General features: G+C 37.2%; 2 protein-coding genes across 3 annotated transcripts; one reads left to right on the plus strand and one right to left on the minus strand.

Annotated features, from left to right (window-relative positions):
- The first annotated feature begins 172 nt into the window (after nucleotides 1-172).
- LOC149943449 (nose resistant to fluoxetine protein 6-like) lies at nucleotides 173-18,420 on the plus strand. Its single transcript, XM_090176095.1, has 15 exons — nucleotides 173-267; nucleotides 11,437-11,544; nucleotides 12,083-12,274; nucleotides 12,343-12,557; nucleotides 12,614-12,816; nucleotides 12,873-12,955; nucleotides 13,353-13,523; nucleotides 13,582-13,675; nucleotides 13,769-13,861; nucleotides 14,099-14,264; nucleotides 14,330-14,409; nucleotides 14,468-14,590; nucleotides 14,652-14,772; nucleotides 14,840-15,026; nucleotides 17,857-18,420. Exons 3-15 carry the CDS (start codon nucleotides 12,175-12,177, stop codon nucleotides 18,135-18,137), a joined length of 1,917 nt encoding a protein of 638 aa, XP_090032221.1. The 5' UTR covers nucleotides 173-267; nucleotides 11,437-11,544; nucleotides 12,083-12,174; the 3' UTR covers nucleotides 18,138-18,420.
- Nucleotides 8,481-18,563, minus strand: LOC149943450 (uncharacterized). 2 transcript variants are annotated; one of them, XM_090175410.1, is made up of 3 exons: nucleotides 18,525-18,561; nucleotides 9,831-10,322; nucleotides 8,483-9,551 (listed from the first exon to the last, which is right to left on the minus strand). In XM_090175410.1, the coding sequence occupies exons 2-3, from the start codon at nucleotides 10,258-10,260 to the stop codon at nucleotides 8,560-8,562; spliced, it is 1,422 nt and encodes a 473-aa protein (XP_090031536.1). In that variant the 5' UTR covers nucleotides 10,261-10,322; nucleotides 18,525-18,561; the 3' UTR covers nucleotides 8,483-8,559. The 2 variants fall into 2 exon arrangements, with proteins under 2 accessions (XP_090031535.1, XP_090031536.1); XM_090175409.1 differs by having other exon boundaries at nucleotides 8,481-10,322; nucleotides 18,525-18,563.
- Nucleotides 18,564-20,156: the final 1,593 nt, after the last annotated feature.

Below are 20,156 nucleotides of genomic sequence, written 5' to 3' on the forward strand. Positions count from 1 at the left end.
AACTAAATAGAATAAGGGTTTGTAAATATCACAATAAGCCCATGTCTGTTACCCATTTAATAAAATTATTAGTCATTTTAAAGGTTCATAAATTGATAGATTTTTTAGAGCTCTTTCGCTTAGTGAAACGGCCCCTCCTGTCGCTTTCGCTGTCACTTACGAAAATTAACGGACCGTACAGGTTACAACTTGTTATAGTCTATTAAACCGCTACGTAAACATTCCTCGCGCCGCTTGGTTAACACGCATCCAGGCAGGAAAATACAGGTAGTATACGATAGATTAGAGGATCTTTGTTATTTAAATTTCAATATTAAAGATTTTTACGTCATTTATAACGGCTCCATACAAATATAGTTCTTAATACTAATATCTATTCAATACGCGAACTTATAAATGCATTATATTTACGCGGATTTATAAAGAATGGTTAATGTTTCAATAGTAACATATCCAGATAATAACAAAAGTCTGGTACTTCATCCCGCGCCCCTAAAAGAATTCGTTAATCCTAAGAGTAAAAAATCAGCCTTAGTTTATTATACGACTCTTAATACTAATATGTATTCAATACGCGAACTTATACATGCATTATATTTACGCGGATTTATAAAGAATCGTTAATAGCAAATATTAACAAAGGTCTGGTACTCCACCTTAAAGTTTTGGCTAATCCTAAGAGTAAAAAATCAGCCTTAGTTTATTATACGACTAAAGACGATAGTTTCCTATCATTGTCCCTTATATTTCGTGACCAAAACATGTTCGATTGGTATAACCAAAAGGTTATATGTTACGGATATACGTAAACTAATATTTTTGAAGAAAATGTACACGATGTGCGTAAAGACATTGTTTACTGTCAAACATTTATAAAGGCCAGAGCTGCAAACGTTGTTAATAATACCAAGCTTATTCTTAATATAGGGACAACTTGTTTCATTTGAACTTAAAATAACGATGCCGAAACAAATTTTCTGTTTTTGAAATCCGTTATAAAGTTATGGTCACCAAAACGTTTAGTACGGACTCCCTACAAACTTTACCTTGAACAACAGTTCATTAGTGGGACACTATAGAGATGGCAGATAATACAAACCTTACCCCGTTATGTAAGAAGTCATTAACGTGTTGTCTATGTTAAACAATATTTCCGAAACTTGAAATAACCGTTATAAAGATGGCCACTAAAAACTTTAACTCCCTAGTTAATTTCTTCACAAACTTTACCCCAAAAATAACCTTGAATACACTGTGTAATATAAGACAAAACGAATTATGTGCTTAAAACAATGTTAGATTAACACGAACAAAAATCATTAAAAGGGATCCCTATTAGGAGCAACTTTTAACGGTTAGAGGAACATGTATCCGAATCCATAGATACCGACATTTATACCTAAAAAATGCATTGCAAGATTGATAAACTTTAACCAGCAATCTTTATGGAAGACCCCTTTCAATAACCGTAAATCAGATGATCACGTGACGCGGCTTTTTCATCGAACCATATAGAGAAAACTTGTTACACACGCCGACACGCGAGTTATTGAAATGTCTTTTGGCATTATGTAATTCACCCTTTTCAATTGACCTTGAACAAATGTTTACGTGAGATGACCCCAAAGACGCTTCCTAACGGACGACAGGATATACTATCTTTACTGTTAAGAAGTCATTAACGTATTGACTATGTTAAAAAACTTGAAATATCAAAAATGGCCACTAAACTCCCTAATTTCTTTACAAACTTTACCCCAAAAAATAACCTTGAATACACAGTTTACAATTCATAAATTTTAGCTTATTATTCACGATGACCAGGCTACCTACAAACTTTACCCCGTAATATGTAAACAATGGTTCCCGCGCGTAAAGGTTAAGTAACGGTAATATAAAATTAATACATGATGCATTTACAATGTCATAATAATAATCAGCTAATACCAAAGGCCCAAGTCATCTAGCCTTAGGTACGTGTTAATATAAAAATCCGTTAGCAACAACTTTTTTAAAAACAAGCTTGAACATGATCTAAAGTAAATATGGCGTATACATTTCCTAAAAATAACAAAGATGGACACCCTTTTCAATACACCCTACAAACTCTACCCCGTTATGTACCGTAATATGAATCATTAAAGATGGCGGCCGAAACACATGAATTTTCCAGCCAAAAATTACTAAGAGTTCATATAACAACCCTACAAACTTTACCCCGAACAAATATGTTAAGTCTTTGTCATTTTTACCGCGCTTCCTAACGGTTATTAAAACACAGCTTATAAAACTCATTAATATTTACTTCTTAAGACCACTTGTTGATTAACCCCCAAGACGTTACCTAACTGTTATAAACAAATATGCCGATTTATCCGCCAAAATGCTAATTTTAAGAGTTCAACCACTTGACCCCTAAGACGCTTCCTAACATTGATGTCTTGACAGGTAATAAAACAATACGCACTTTACCCAAATATGCCGATTTTCCCGCTAAAATGCTAATTTTAAGAGTTCAACCACTTGACCCCTAAGACGCTTCCTAACATTGATGTCTTGACAGGTAATAAAACAATACGCACTTTACCCAAATATGCCGATTTTCCCGCTAAAATGCTAATTTTAAGAGTTCAACCACTTGACCCCTAAGACGCTTCCTAACATTGATGTCTTGACAGGTAATAAAACAATACACACTTTACCCAAATATGCCGATTGTCCCGCTAAAATTTAATATTCATGTCAACATATAATTAACCTTATGCATAATTAAGAGTTTATGATTTGTGCACGCGGCGTTTACATTACCTAAACAGAACACATGTTAAATTCCCGCCAAAAATGAGTTGTTAACCATATGGCAACCAGGTCAATTACCCCTAACGGTTAACGTGTAAAGGTACAAACTTTACCCAAAATGCATAAATTTTTTCATAATTAAGAGTTTAACTAGTTGATCGACGCTTACAATTTCCCGCGCTAACCGTCTTCAGAACACATGTTAAATTCCCGCCAAAAATGATTTGTTAACCATATAGCAACCAGGTCAATTACCCCTAACGGTTAACGTGTAATTATAAAGGCACAAACTATACCCATATATTAATATTCATGTCAAACATAATTGTACATTAATAAACCTAAAGAGTTTAACCACTTGTTGATCCTTACCCTAATCAAAACACCTGTTAAATTCCCGCCAAAAATGCTAATAATTTGTAGACTTCATCCACTAAAGAGGTCAATGAACCCTAACGGTAATCCGCCTAGTAACACAATACAAACTTTACCTTACCACGCTCATTAATATTCAGCCTTTTGACCTTGAACAGGTTGATTGAAAGGTCGGCTAATTAATTAACACCTGTGCTCGTTACGCACGAGCGCGCGCGCGTAAGCACGTGCGCGTCGGGGGGAGGGAATCGCGATTCCGCGCTTCATTCCCCCGGGGGGAAAGCACGGTGTGCCCCCACGCGTATCCAGGAAGACGGCACCTAACTACTAGCGGAAATAAAAAGAGCGACTCGTCAAGCCGGTGATAGATAATTTTTTTGTGCAGTGGTGACTGAAGTTGAGGGAGGAGTCCACCCAAACTCGGAGATCGCGCACCGGAGAATCACTGGTCGGGATAGTAGAACCACCTAAAAAGTACGAAGCACAGGGGTTAGAACGCCCAAGGTGATTCTCTCAACATTTAGAGACATTAAATTCCATTTGGGATCTTTAGCCCAGGCCGCCACAGCCTGGAGGTCTTGACTGAGGCGCTGTTGATCCAATGAGGTGGAAACCTGGTTTGCTAATTTTGAGTCGTTGGTAAATAAGTAGAGTCGAGAGTGCTGGACCGCCTGCGGCATGGGATTGATGAAAACGGTGAAAAGGATCGGTACAAGCACACTCCCCTATATAGGGAACCCATGTGAGAGGAGTTTGCGGTGGTGAAGCATACCCCTGAAAGACAAGAGAATGCCGACGCCCGGTGACGAAGTTGGAGAGCCATGTAAGAGCAACTCCCGTAATACCAGCTTTCTGCAGAGCAGCAATCAATTCAGGATGGGGGATGTTATCAAATGCTTTTCGGAAGTCAAGATAAATGACATCGACAGGCTTCCCCTCATCCAACCAGGTGGTCCAGTCGTTGGTGCAAGAATTTTTGGCGCGAAATCCATGTTGAGCAGTGGCGTAGCTGAGAACTCAGAGGCCCCCGCGAAAAAATCTCTATGAGGCCCCCCTTTTAAACTTTTTTATGGTTAGCGGGGCCCCCCCGAAGCTCGAGGCCCCCCCCCACACCACGGGCCCTGCGGACCATCAGCTACGCCACTGATGTTGAGAGGGATGGAGAAAACTGGTGTTCTCCAGGAAAGCGCGGATGGGTTTATCAACCAAGCGTTCTCCATTTCGAGAAACGTGACAGGTGTTGGCAATAGGGCGGTAATTGGCGGGGTTGTCACGGGCGCCAGCTTTATGAATCGGAGTGATGTTGGCACTCTTCCATTGCTGTGGTAAAATCCCTTTAGTGAAACTCATTGTACATGATGCATAACGGAGAGGCGAGCGCATTGGCTAGAAGTTTCAGCAGGAACGGGTGTAGCCCATCGGGGCCAACAGATCGGGTAATGTTCGACGACAGCAGTTGTTTGTGTACATCAGCCGCAGTACAAGAAAAGGAGTCGAGAGAAGGCTGGGTACTTCCAGCGGTGGGAGGCACAGTAGAGGGCGAAAATGATTGATTGGCAGTAGAAAAAACAGAGATGAAATGGACAGTGAGGATAGTAGCCATCAAATTTGGATCAGTGACAAGGTGGCCATCAAAGGCCTCCATCGCTGTAATGGTGAATTTGGGTTGCCGTAATCTATTAACATGAATGGAGAAGACCTTCGAGTTGGAAGCAATTTGCGCAGCGAGGTCAGCTTCAAATTTGCGCTTAAAATTCCGACTGGCGTTAGTTACCGCATTCCTGGCATTTTTGTACGCAGTATAGTCCTTTTCAACCCGAGATTAGGAGTACCCCCGGCGTTTAGAACGCACGTACTCGTCCCAGGCAGTGGTTTTAAAATGGTGGGATTTCTGGAAGCGTGCAGAAAAATGAGCCGGACGAACAGGACGGATGACCCGAAAAGGAACAAAACGCTGGATACCGTCATGAAGGATGGCCGCGAAACGGGACCAGCAGATTTCAACATCACCAGAGCGAAATTCAGCTCGCCAGTCGACCTGGGAGATAAAGGTACCAAACGAGTCGTAGTCCCCTCTGAAAAAGTCACGACATTGGCGGTCAGGCGATGCATAAGGGAATGACATTGTGGTCACTTTTACCCAGCGGAGGGAGCTGTTTGACATCGTATACAAGGTGTGCTTCAATAGAGAAGACAAGGTCCAGTGTACTAGGGATTGTGTTCGTACGGGGACCCTGACCCCGAAGATGAAAAACTAAGTCGGGGGTGTTAATTTTCGGGAATAATAATAATAATAATCAGCTAGGCTAATACCTAAGGCACCACCTTAGGCCTAAGTCACCATGCGACTTTTGAAGCCTTTAATTCAGGTGGCCGGGTTACAATGCGTAGGAGGGTGGTGGAAAGCCCTGCATGCCACGCGAGCCAAGAGCTCCCTACACTTACTATTACCGTTAACCTCAACAAGATTTTATATGGAATTGGAAAGGGGCTTATTTATTTGGTCATTTTTTTACTATAACCCTTCTTCCACGAAATTATTTGGTTCTTTTAATTATAAATAAACCAGTATTATTTTTTTCGGCGGTGGCCTTACCTGATCCAAACTACTTTTTTTCGGGGATAGCTTAACCCGACCCGGACCCCGAAAAACCCCGACATTTTCCCCCGACCCGACTATTTTTCGGGGATAGCTTAACCCCGACCCCGACTTAATTTGGACCCCGTACGAACACTAATCTAGGGCGCTGGAAGACATATCCCAAACGGGTTTGACAGTAGATGGACTGTGTTAAGTTGGCATCAGTGACCATTTCGAAAAAACGCTTAGTGGCGGCATCAGCTGGGGAACAATGCGTCCTAAGGACCAATTTACGTAGGGATAGTTTAAGTCCCCCAGCAGTATTAACTCAGAGCGAAGGGTTGCATTGAAGCGGAGAGTGGCTAGCAGGACGTCTAGCAGTTTAGTGTGGTTGTCAAAGGAGGGAGAGCGGTAAAGAAGGCAGAACAGGAACGATCGTCCCGGGATAGAACATTGAGCAATCAGGAAATCCAGCTCATGCTGAGAGGAGAGGGTGTGTGAGTCAGATGGTGTCAGGATAGGGTGCTGCTGCACAATGCAGGAAGTAAGAAACATGACAGTGACACCCCTCCCTTTTGGGAGCCAGAGCGGTCCCGGCGGAATATAGTAAACTGCGGCAGCCTCAGTTCGCCATCAAAGACCTCAGGTTTGAGACCAGTTTCCGTGAGAGCAACTATGTCGACGTGGTTGGTCTAGATTATAGAGGCAAGTTCCGACGTCTTGTAGCCTGTAGGTGGTTAGAATACAGGGATTGGTCAGCAGTAGCAAAAGCGGTTGACGTTGGGAAGAGTCACTCAGTGAGTTGGGAATAAACAGCCCCGCAAGGGGGTTCAGATGAGAAGATTGAGAAGTATTAGCAATATTTACAGGAACCGCAGGAATACAACTGTCCTGAGTCGAATCAAGTGCCGCGAGAAGAACATTATCGTGTTTGTACGTATCCACAGGGTTAGTTAGAGATATCTAATCAGTTCCCAGGCAATTTAGTAAATTTGTCGAAAATGCCAGCTCATCTCGCTTTTTACATGTACGGAAGCTTCGAGCGTTTAAAAGTAGACAAGGATGATAAAATTAGCGAATAAGTAGATTATTTCATTATGAAATAGTTTCTCTATTCGGTGTTATAGTCGCAAGCCAGATTTCCCGCACGGTACTGACGAGTCCCAAATAGGACGAAACCGGTCTACCGTTGGAATTTATGACTATTTTATTTAATTTTTCACTCGAAGATTTATTTGCTCCGAGTTTCGCGTCTTTTTGTTTGCTCGAAGACCTATCGGTACGAGCTATTACTAAGTTTTTAAATTTCTTCAAATTTGTTTAGGGTTTAGCTTTATTATCCCTTCAGTATTTTTATTTTTAAAGGAAAGTTAATTAGGAAACTGACTTATGTCTTTAAAGGGGCTCCAAAAAAGTTCGGTGGCAAAATGTGTGTAAAGTCAGTAAAGTGCGAAATTTACGGTTGACTCTGAACCGCCTCTGCCAAGGCCGAGGGAGGGGTTGGGGGGTATGAAAAGCATCCTCAATTTTCTTTTTTTTTTACCACCGAACTTTGGAGCCCCTTTAAGCAACACAACACTTTCAGCCAGGAGCAACAAACACAAGGAGAACGCAGCTAGCCTTTAAACACGCTATCGCAGTGTTGTGTACAAATTTCATTGGATGAGCCTTTACGCTGAACGTTTTACGGAAAGGGGGACGACAATTTCCGCCGGCAGCAGGCGCTAAAAGCGTCTAACCAATGAAAAATTTACACAAGAAAATGCACGACTTTTGACGGGTTGCGTTCTCCTTGTGTGGGGAGCTTTGTTTGTTGCTTCTGGACTTGTAAAATTAAGAGACGGTGACATAAAAGAAACATTAAAACAAGAAAGCCAAGTTACTTTATAGAAAGATCTATTGATGATTAAAGGGGCTCCAAAGTTCGGTGGCAAAAAAAAGAAAATTGAGCATGCTTTTCATTCCCCCCAACCCCTCACTCGGCCTTGGTAGAGTCAACCGTAAATTTCGCACTTTACTGACTTTACACAAATTTTGCCACCGAACTTTAAGAAACACGCGCCATGTATCTCAAAATATTTTATCTCAACAAAGAGATCTACAATCATTGGCGATGGAAAGAAAAATAATACACCACTTGATAGAGGATATCTGGTTGTCATAAATTTTGGCTAATGCAGCCGGGCCAGACATTGAGTATTGGTTAACCTTCATACCGTTTGGGATAGAGGGGAAAATGATACACCACTCGAAAGCTCATATCATACCCTTAGGGTTAATGTTTAAATTTTTGGCCCTCGGTGACCCAGAAATTGGGAATTTCGGTCTCGTAAGCTATAGTAAAGAAAATGACACATTGATCGATATATTATATTGTACTCTGGCTTTTGCTGTCTTAAATTTGGGCCCTGGTGCCCAGACATTGGGCATTTGCTTTCCTTCAGAAAGGAAAATGATACATAAATCAAAAAACGATCGTGCCCTCACTTGCTGTCTCTGTATAAATTTGGGGCACTTTTGGTCCCAGAAATTGTGCATTAGCTTCCTTCATACCATTAGGGAGAGGAAGCAAAAAAAATCAATTGATAGGGGATATAGTGTTCTTGCTGAAGCTATATCAAGTTGGGGAATTCGGGGGCCCACATGTTGGGGATGTGCACAGAGAATGATTTTTATGATTTTATTACTAAATTCGACAACTAATTTGAATTTCTTACACCCAAAATTTTAACGAGGAAAGACAGACAATGTGAGGTCTTTAATTTAATTAGTTTCCGAGGTTGATATAATTGGCCTTTCTCTTCTCAGTTGCTAAGATCCATCAAATCATTTACACTTTCATTTTCATTTATGGCAACTTTTGTAGTTGGTATCTGAAAATTTGTCAAGACAACACACACGACCCAAAGTTCATGAATTACGGATACAAAACTTAGCGATATTGGTCTGTCAAAAATATGGAAACACTTGAGTTTCTGGGTTCTCCTCCTAACCCTAAACCCCAAACGTACAACAGCTGGATTTATACTTCTTCCATCTTGTTGTTGATAATTGTCATCATTGCAAATTTCTAAGAATGATGGTACAGTTGCAGTTACATTTTTTCCTATGGACATTACAAGGTGATCAATGTATAAACGTTCTGTAGTTAAAATAGTGTCACCGAAAGAAAAATCTTGATTTAAGAGTCCACTTTCTTGAATCAGTTCCTGGTCGCTTAAATTCCCTTCGAATAAAGGGGATAGGAATGTTACTTTGCCTGTTGGGCTGATTCCTATAAGACCCTTGTAAGATACCAAAGTTTTGTTGTTGAAATGGAGTTGTCCAGTTTTATCTGTCACTTCACATTTTATTTCAGTAGGAGCAATAATAATCCTGGTTTTGGAATATTTGCTTTGAATATCTTTCGGCATATCGCTGTCAACTTCTTCGCGACTAAGCCACAAATTTATCTCGCCAAAACGGTGATGCATATATTTAATCCAGGTTAAGCACACTTTTCCAACAGTATTTTCAGAAATGCCAAATCTTATTGATACGTCTTTTTGAAAAAGTCCAAGCTTTAGGACCATTAAAACCATAAGTAATTCATCCATCAGTTTAATTTTCCTTGGTCTTCCACTTCGAGCCAACGAACAAGGTAATAGGTCACTTTTAAAAGATTTTGACAAACTTACACCATTGTCTTTATCTCTTTTATTCCGTATCATATCACTGAAAGGTCTTAAATTTTCTCCAAATTCACCTGGGTTTAGAAATTCAAACAGCTGCACGAAACTCTCATACGTGGGCATACCTGTGTAAAAAAAAATATCCTCTGCCTTATCCTTTATAAAATCTATAGTCATAGTGATATTTTTTGCTCGCTCCTTTAAACCATAAAGTTCCTGCAATTCTATTTCTCGCGTGAGTTTAAAATTTAAAATTTCATTTTCTTTTATTTTTATTTGTTTTTCTAAGTAAGTGATTTCAGCTGTCTGTTTTCTTTGAACAATTGTCATTCTAAAGAGTTCAGCTTCTAATTTCCTTTTTTCTGAAGCTGGTTTAGGCGTTTGTTCCAGAAAATAAGACGTACCATGATTGATAGAGTTTGGCTTTAGAGTTACATCTTTTCTATTTTCTTGTAAGAGTTTGGATGGAGTTTTAGATACTGTAACAGCAGAGTTAGACTTTACAGTTTCAATTTTTCTATTTCTTTCAGAAACATTAGGTGCAACATCTATAACATTACATTCTTTCTGTTGTGCATTGTTGGTAACGTCTTTTTCATGATCATGTACCGGTGAAGATTTTGGGGCAATGATACTGGTGTCATTGGTCAGCCCTAATTTAATTTTTTTCAAAATGGATACCATTATTGGTGGATTATTTGAATTAATGTTTGATATTTTTTCATTTTCAATTTCTTTCTCTATATCACTCTTCGTCAAATTTGCTAGCACATCAGTGGTAGATTTTTTGGAAACTCTTTCATAAGTTCGAATCACAGGATGATTTTTCTCCATTGGATTTGCCTTTTTTTATATAAAAGCGTCTATTTCATTCTTCAAAATTTTGAGTCATAAATCTGGAAAACAAACATCTCATTAGACTTGTGCATTGTACATGAAAACCATGATCAACAAAACGTTTTTTTTTAAAGACGTTATTTGACTAAAAATCCCTTTATCAATGCATTTGATGTTGTCTGGGTTAACTTATAGTGTTAATAGACACTACATGCTATGACGTTTTATTTTATTATTTTACTAATTAATAAAAAGATCACTGTCATTAAAAGTTATTATACAAGCAAAAATTACATTAAATTTTTTACAAAAAAATTGCAGGTCCTAAGCCTGAATTTAAGATTTGAATTTTCAACCAAGATATTTGATAGGAGTAAAGAAATACCTTAAAGATTAACATTAACACGAAATGATTTACATGATAAACAAAAAAGAAAGAGTAGTTTCATTGTGTTAAATGTTTCTTATATTTTGTATGATGTGTTTTCAATATACACATCCAATCTTTGCACTGCTACTACGATTTAAAATGAAATTTTAAAATGTTTATCTGAGAGTTAGAAATTTTTTTACATGAAGGATTTGCATGGTAACAAGAAAAACAAAAGATACTCAAGGTCGTAGGCTAGTTAGAGATAGTATCATTAAAACATAGCCATGTCACTATTAAAAGGTCTATTATTAGTATGTCTACTGAAAATTTCAAGTATAATTTTATATCAGGTAGTACTTGTATTTTGAGCCATAGTGCTCAAAAGAAAAAATTGGTTGCAAAGGTTACAGTGTTAAAGTCCATCTACTTAGTTTTTGATTTACTATCTTTTCACTGGAAGTTGGCTAACAGCAGGGTACGTACCATATGTAGCCAGCTTCCAATGAAAAGAGAGAATAAACTGAAAATTATGTAGGCAGCCTTCAAATCTGTTGGATATGTTCTAAAACAACAACACTGTGGAAAAAATTTACTTCATTGTTTTATATGCACACCACAAAAAGTAATGTTTGGGCTAGTTTCAGTATAAAAAGTTAACTTTACTTAACTAAACGAAAGTCTCCTTATAAACCTCATCTCAAAATTAAATTGACTTTCATATGTTTTACAGTTCTTTGCAATATTATACGCTTTTTTGCAAGTGATGTGTCATAAGATTTCATTCATGCTTTTTTCCATAGATAAAAAAACTGTGCCTAAAATAGTAGTCAAGGCTAAAGCTATGTTAAATAAAGACTTGTACATTAAATACATGCAAAATTGAATAAGGAAGACTGAAGAGAAACATGGTAATTTCCTCATGGTGTAATTATAAATTTTGCCGTACAATATGAAGAAAATATTATATTGCAAAATAACAAAAAATTTATTGTAAGCGATATTTACACACCAAGGCATCCAACTGTTTGATGTTTGATTATATGCTTTGACAATAGAGAAGGGAAAATTGATTTTTTATTTAAAATAAGAGAGACCACCATATAATTTGTTTCAGTTTCTTCCCGTAGAATAAAATCCGTTTATATTTTTCATATTTATATTGTTCTACTGGGATAAAATTAATAATGGTACAGTACTGTCGAATTATCAGAATTCAATAAGTTTTTGTTGGTGCTCATTGTATTCCATCTATAATAAACCACTTAAATACGTTGAAAAATATCATATCTAGGTTTTCTACTACAGAATCAAATGTGATAGTAGATCCTACCAGTATAACATATTTGCAAGTTGTAAATTTTAAAACTTAAGAAATGCATTTTATAAAATTAGTACCAGTAGTATTAATTTTATTGCTTTGGACTGGTTATTCTTCTAATTCACCAGAGCAAGATACTATTTTGCAAAAATGGAAACTACTAATAGACGATGTTTCTACATTACTGGATAGTTCTATTAAACTTTCGCTACCTTTCTTGATGAGAATATCATCAAAAGTGAACATAAGTTCAGAGTGTACTGGAGCTATGCTCAAGTATTTAACGGATTTAAGAAACCTGAAATTGTGGGCAGTTAAAAGTAAGTATTATTTGTTCACTTTTATGGATTAAAAAACTAAATTTGTTTGTTGTGGTTTTTTTATACAGTGATTGATGCAACTGGTAAGCCACTCCCAGGCGTGTTAAAAGGAGTATTGGGTTTCAACGGAGATTTTGATTCTTGTCTTGACATTGATGATGAAATCAAAGGACATTACTGTCCTGTATTTATTAGACCTCCGCTTCCTAAGCCCAAAACCTTTCATCGCCTGACCAAACAAACTTCAATACTAAATATCTCTTCCCTAAAAACTAATGATTCAGTAAGATTCTATTTACAAAGCACCCTCACATAAATGTAAAAAAATTTATTTTTCAGGTTCTAGCTCATGTGGAAAATCAGCTGTTTGGATTTTATAGATTTCCGCTTAGATTTGGATTTTGCGTTCCTTCATCATGTAGTCCCAATGACCTAAAAAATATTCTGCAAGTTGCAGTTGAAAAATATCAAATTGAAATAATGGTTCCCTACTGTTCTGGAAAAGTAGAGCCACACTTGTCTATGGAAGATATTTTAATTATGTAAGAATCTTAGTTGTCTAATCACAAATTCAAATTACAATGAATGGTATTTTTAGCATTTCTTTTGGAATTATATTATTGGTGTCAATGATTTCAACGTATTTCTACAAGAATTATTCTAACAACAGCAACAGTAAGGGTAAGTAAAGTAATGCCTAGGGCCAAGATTTTAAAGGCAGGCTTATAGTACATATTTTAAAGTTTGGTTAAAAGACTTTTCAGGCAGAGAAACCTGCTAACACGGCCCTGTCAAAGCTATCGTGGAGGGCTGCATTCAGTAACACTCAACCAACCATTTAATAAAATTTATCACTGTACTGTCTGTACAGTTTTTTTGGTATTTCCTGTTTTTAAGTCATGTTGACATGGCACGAACATTAATTTAGCAGTCTTTAATAATAGTGGATTGACTGTTAATTCTATTGTTTTATATTTAAAACAAAAGCATTAAAAATCAAAATAATTCTACATCAGTTGCAAACTGCAATATTTCATGGTTAAGATTTTGCGCATTGAAATATTTTTTCTTTATTTAGGTTTTTTTGCCATTATGGAATGTTTTTCAGTGCCTAAAAATTTCCAAAAGTGGCTTAGTATAGATCAAGGATATAATTCAAATCTGCAGTTCATAAATGGATTTAAGTTTATATCAATGACTTGGATAATTTTGGCTCACACCTATGGATTTCTACCATTATATGGTTCAGGTTGGCAGAACCCTCCTATGGTATAATTTCCCAAAGAACTAAAACCATTATCTTGCAGGAGGAATACAAAATGTGTACGACATGTTGAAAAATTATAGTTTTCAAGGATTTGCAAATGCATGGCCAAGTGTAGATAATTTCTTTTTATGCTCGTAAGTACTAATTTTTAAACTTAAATAAGAGAATCAAATTGTAAGATGAGGAATCAGTTACATTCGAAATACTATAAAATTTAAAATTTCCAGGGGTGTATTAGTAGGATATGGTACATTGTGCTCTCTAAAAGCCAATACTGGACTGTTAAATCCTGGGAGATTGTTGCTAAAAAGGTTTTGTCGGTATGTACCATCATCTAGAAACGAGTTGTCAAAATTCATCTGAGAGTAATGTCAGTTATAGTTTAGTTAAGTGCTAGTACTTTATACAAAAACAGTGTTTCGAAGAGCCCATTTTTTGGCAAAAATTAAATAATGCAGGTATTGAATGAGACAGCAGATAAAGAAGTTGGCATTGGGATTAATCCAAAAAATAAAACTTCAAAAAATTATATCTAAAGTAATTTTATTAATTGTTAGTTTGGGTCCCCCAATGTGGGTTATGGTTGGCTTGATATTCACAACGAAATGGTTTGCATCTGGACCCATGTGGAGAGAGGGCTTTGAACAGGAAATAAATCGATGCCGAAAAACATGGTGGGCTACATTCTTATTTGTAAACAACTGGCTTGGATATGATCAAATGGTGATAGTTACATCTCGTAATATAACACACACAACTGTTTGCTAAACAAAATAAAAAAATTCCAGTGTTTGGTTCAAACATGGTACAGTTCAGCTGAGTTGCATCTATTTGTTTTTGGAATACTGTTTGTGTACTTACTATACCGGTAAGTAAATTAAATACCTGAACCGAAACTTCTAACTTAGAAATTTTTGTTACTTCAGAAAGTTTTACTGTGGAGTGTTTTTTGGAATGGTAATGGTAATATTATCCATAGTTCTAGTTGGGTGGACTACAATCAAATATGATCTCCACCCATCAATCATATTTCAAGCACAGGATGAAAAGTAATGTTTAGTCTCGCTTTGTTTGATCGATTAACATACTGAACTGTGATATAAATTTCAGATTTATGAAACATGGGATGAGATATACATATTTCAGATTTTATTGCCATGTTAGCCCTTATTTTACTGGCGTGTTTATTGGATATGTCTTTCAAAGCCAAGATAAATTAGTTATTCCCAAAGTAAAACCATGAAAATTTTTTTGGGGATAGGATGTACATGTATTAAATGAAAATTAAACTTTTTCAGTTTTGGAACCTTATTAATTGGATAGTGGCTTTGATATTTATGGGCCTAGTTCTTTGTGCGCCGTATGATTGGCATAATGGAAACCTTCCATCAAAGTGGATTGCTGCCATCTATCAATCTCTCCACAAACCTGCCTGGGGTCTAGCTATCGGTTGGATAATCTTATACTGTTTTTACAACAAAGAAAGTAAGCGTTATTTTAGGCACAAAACCAAATATGTAGGGATGCACCGATATGGATACAGCTGATATATCGGCTATTTGTGGCTGATAATATCGTCTGATATTAACAAAGTTATCTATCATAACAGTAGTGCTTATGATAAAATCATTGTAAAAGACTATTCAGTACGCTGTCATATACTATTTTATTCTAATTTTTCATGAAAAAATGTTTGCAAGAGCATATCCGAATGTTTCTTTCCATTTTACGTAATGCATATTTTCTATCACAAATCGAATATCGTTGTTTTTTATTTGTTTAATCTCCTAACCCCCTGTCTAAAAAAGTGGGTGAAGTGTAGTACAGCGGCCTCATCGAATTTGATATTAATTTTAGTTGCGCCTGATAGACCTTGTCACGGAGATGTCAAGGGTATTTTTTATTTTGGCCGCAAATGATTATTTAATTGTTTAACTTAATTTTTTTTATTTAAAAAATTTCTCATTTTCATTGAATTTTATATTAATTTTGGTTGCGCCTGATAGACCTTGTCACGTAGATGCCGAGGGTAATTTTTATTTTGGCCGCAAATGATTATTTAATTTTTTAATGTAATTTTAAATTTCTAATTTTTGGGCATTTGCACGTGTTTTGTTGTACTTATTTCCGTCGTGTGTTCGCCGGCAACACAGTTTCGGTGTCCTAATGAATTCCACGTGATATTCCCTTATTATATAAAATCAGTTACAGTTTTTGTTCATTTTCTCGGTGTTTTCTATTATTGGGCCACTTTGTTTCTGGTTGAGATTGAAAGTATATACTTGATGCGTAAGGCTTGGTACTGTCCTCTAGGTCGCGTTATAGATGGCCCATCGCTTTTTTTAGTATGGGGTTGGGGAGGCGCTGCGCGCCCCCAGCGCTTGAGCGAAGTGAGTGCGCGGCGCCGTCAGGCGCCAATACGGGGAGTTTAGTAACGTCTTTTACGTGTTTTGGAAGTAATTATCTTCGTCGGGTTGTCGCCTACACCACGGCTTGTTACTGTTTGTTTAGGTTTCCACTCTACTAACTTTTTAACATTAAGTTAATTAATTTAATTATCATTTTCGACCCAAAAACAAAAGTTTCGTAATCAACGCGTCAAGTGCTACATTCTCCGCCACCCAAAAATACAAAAACACGGTAATTTCCTACAATTAGTACATTTTTAACATTAAGTTAATTAATTTAATTATCATTTGCGGCCCAAAAAAATTGTTTCGTAATCTGCGCGTCACGCGTCAAGTGCTACATTCTCCGCCACCCAAAAATACAAAACCACGGTAATTCCCTAAAATTAGTACATTTTTAACATTAAGTTAATTAATTTAATTATCATTTGCGGCCCAAAAAAAATTAGTTTCGTAATCTACGCGTCAAGTGCTACATTCTCCGCCACCCACAAATACAAAAACACGGTAATTCCCTAAAATTAGTACATTTTTAACATTAAGTTAATTAATTTAATTATCATTTGCGGCCCAAAAAAAAATTAGTTTCGTAATCTACGCGTCAAGTGCTACATTCTCCACCAAAAAAAACCACGAAATTACATGAGGCCGCTGTAGTGCAATTTTGCCAAAAAAGTTATGATCTAGCTTCTGAAGTCTGGCGTCCGTGGCTTGGCCAATCAAATAAAATATTATCATTAGTTAGTCAATCGAGAATTTTCCTATTTTTAAATGTTTTTCTGAAAATATTTTTCTAATACTTGCTTCGCTTAAGCCGACATTGATATTAGAAAAATAGGCCGATATATCGGTGCATTCCTAAAAATATGATAAGAGTATAATTATATACATAAAAGTTTTGAGTCATGGTTAGGTTATTTGATTAAAATTGATATTATATGCAGAGACACGATACTACATGACTTAGATAAAATTGTTTAATTAAAACCGTAGTAATGTTTTTAAAACTACGGTTTTAATTAAACAATTTTATCTAAGTCATGTAGTATCGTGTCTCTGCATATAATATCAATTTTAATGATAGAGTATACCCAGGTAAAAGGGGAGGGGGAAGTGTTTTTACATTAAATAAATAAATAATCTACTAATCAGCTAGGCTATAGCCTAATACCCAACACAACACCTTAGGCCTATTATTATTATTAGTGGGTTGGGTGGTTGGGACAAGCCCAAAGTAGCACTTCGACCAGAGGTCCATTGTGCTGCCCCAGCCTTTTAGACATGGAAAAGCCCAGTCTCTGAAACGATGGCCTAAATCATCAAGCGACTTTTTAAGTTATTATTAATTCAGGTAGCAGGGTTACAATTCGTAGGAGGGCAACAGCTTATTTAGAAGCCAATAGCTCCGTAGACACTGTTACCCTCAAGAAGTTTTAATGGAAAGGTGAAACCAAAGCTTGTGGGAAAACCTCTTTAACCAAGGCCTGGGCCATGTGTTTCTCAATTCTCCTGGGTTTATTCTAAAAAAAAAAAATCTTCATTCTATGGTAATAATAGCTCTCAATGGTGCCTGGAATTATTGCTTAATGAGGGGGTAGAGTACTTCTCCTCATTCTTTTTATAAATCCTGAAGAATACAATATTTTTACAAGGTGTACAAGTTTGGATCTGGTTTTAGCTACACTGAAGATTAAATTTCACTAGAATGTGGGCTAAGGCGCAGGGGTGGATTAACCCTTTCAGCGCCTCTAGGCACAGAAACGTTTGCCGCCCCTGGGCATTGTCTTATGGGTTGGTTAGCTAAGTAGGGGCAAGCCAAGTACTTCAACCATGGGGCTTTATCAGAGTTTTGGCGTACCTAGTCATTTTCATTTTTCTGTTAAATTTGGTTAATTGAATTTTTTCAGGTACTCTATGCAAGTTATTTCAATTAAAGATCTTTATTCCTCTAAGCAAGCTAACCTATATGATGTATTTGTTAAACATGCCATGCATTTCTTTTAGAAATTCAACACGCCGTCTAAATGTTTATATCAGTCACTTTGATATCTTTTATGAGTTTTGTGGAAATTTAAATATTACACTGATTTTAGCAATAATTTTGTATATTGTTGTAGAATCTCCACTTCAGACATTGATATCACTTTTTATTGGCAACTTTAAAAACAAGTTGTGCAAATGCAATTAGTGTTAATTACAAAAAAACATAAATGTGTAAATCTTTCAGGCTTTCACTTTATTTAAACTATTACTTTTGAATGGGGCCTTTATTTATCTAATTTTACAGTAGCAAAGGAATTATTTCAGAACTAGGCTATCCCCTTGCAAAGAATAAACCTTTAATGAAATATCAGCTGTTCTCCTGTTATTATTTTTCTTCTAAATCACTAGTTGTAGCTATTAGAGATATGAAACACATGTCCTGAACTTGAAAAATGCCTCATATTTCAAAGCCTGCAAGATAATCTTAAATTCTGAATAATAAAGTTAATCTTGGGCACATGATGCCAAGAAACATATCTATATTTAATTTTTTTATTTATCTATTGCAATTTGAAAAAGTAAGTTAACCAACTTCAATCAGTAGTTGTTGGTCTTCATTACTTCTTTGCATTTTTTCAACTGACATAGTTTCCCTACTTTTTATTTTGGACATAAATGTTGGGCAACTTTAAACAATGATGCATTTACATGGAGGGGGGAAAGATTATTAGACACGTTAGTATAATCTAAACATCAATTGAACAAGGTTTCCTTTACTGAGGATTAAAAAGATTTCAAAACAATACCTTTTAGCTTGGAGGAATAAAACAAGTATACAGGAGTTGCGGAGTGCTGCGAAATCGGTTTCGTCAGTGACCGTGAACTCGCGCGAGACGGAGGGGTTCAAACGCGACTAGCGCCAACTGCATTCGGAATTTTGCAACTATTCTCATTTTATAGCATTGTTTTCGCGTCATCTGGTTTGTTTTATTCCTCCAAACAAATACGAGTCATTTTGGAAAAAGGCGCAAGGAATTTAGAAATGTTTCAAAACAAACCAGACGACGCGAAAACAATGATATAAAACGATAATAGTTGCAAAATTCCGTATGCAGTTGGCGCTAGTCGCGTTTGAACCCCTCCGTCTCGTGCGAGTTCACGGTCACTGACGAAACCGATTTCGCAGCTCTCCGCAACTCCTGTATACTGGTTTTATTCCTCCAAGCTTTTAGTTACATCGTAGATATTTCAAATGTGTGTTGTTTTCATAGATATATGAAACGTATATAAAGGTCTTGATAAAATATTTCAAAGGGAGTCAATACGAAGGTGACAGCTAGCAGAAACGCGTAATTTCTGCAGGCTATCCTTATAAGGCGCTATCTATCGGTAAGAAAGCTCGTGCTATCGTCGCGAGAGCCATTGTCTCCTGCTTTAAAATTATACTAAAAGTCACCAACAGATGGTGTCTAAAGACTACGGCCTGCGGAAAGGTCAAGCACTTAGTACTAAAATGCTAAGAGAGCTCGCGCTCTTGGTCACGTGCCGTCCTCGGTGTCTGCTAGGTGTCAATTCCGTATTTTATGTTAGGCTTAGACGCCCCGAAATTTATCTAGACAAATTTATCTAGATAAACAAATCGGTGTCGACCTGCGGCCTTAGACACCAGCACACAATAACTGATTAATCAGGGTGAGACATAGAAATCTCATAGGTAACTAGAATGCTGCCGTGTAACTGGCAAATGGCCCAAACGCCGTGGCAGACGAAGCCAGATCTCAGCCAATCAGAGCTCAAAGAGCGGTTCTGCCAAGAATTTAATGTCACCGGAGAGAATGACGTCACCTATCCCCAGCTATAGTAACGGAACCAAGGAACCACTCTACGGCCTCTCATTGGCTGAAGGTTCAAGGCGAACTGGCGTCAAGCTCGGCCGTAGGCGGCAGCATTCTAGTTACCTATGAGATTTCTATGGGGTGAGATAAATGTAACGGCCACGCCAACCGGGGGAATACGTGGGGACAGGGGTGGGGACACCCGTGGCGGAAGTATTCCGACCACCCGTTGGGGGATTGGTGGTCTTCCTCACACGACCATCCACAAACTCTGCCTCCCAGACGCTTGGGATTACAGGAGTACGCCACTACTCCCGGCGATATTTCAAATGTTTGGTTGAAAACTTCGAACGATATCAAAGTTCAAAACAGTGATTCTAGAGGGTGAT

The sequence above is a fragment of the Leiobunum rupestre genome, chromosome 5 (assembly GCF_980474605.1).
Source record: "Leiobunum rupestre chromosome 5, qqLeiRupe1.1.hap1, whole genome shotgun sequence".
Lineage (NCBI taxonomy): Eukaryota > Metazoa > Arthropoda > Arachnida > Opiliones > Sclerosomatidae > Leiobunum > Leiobunum rupestre.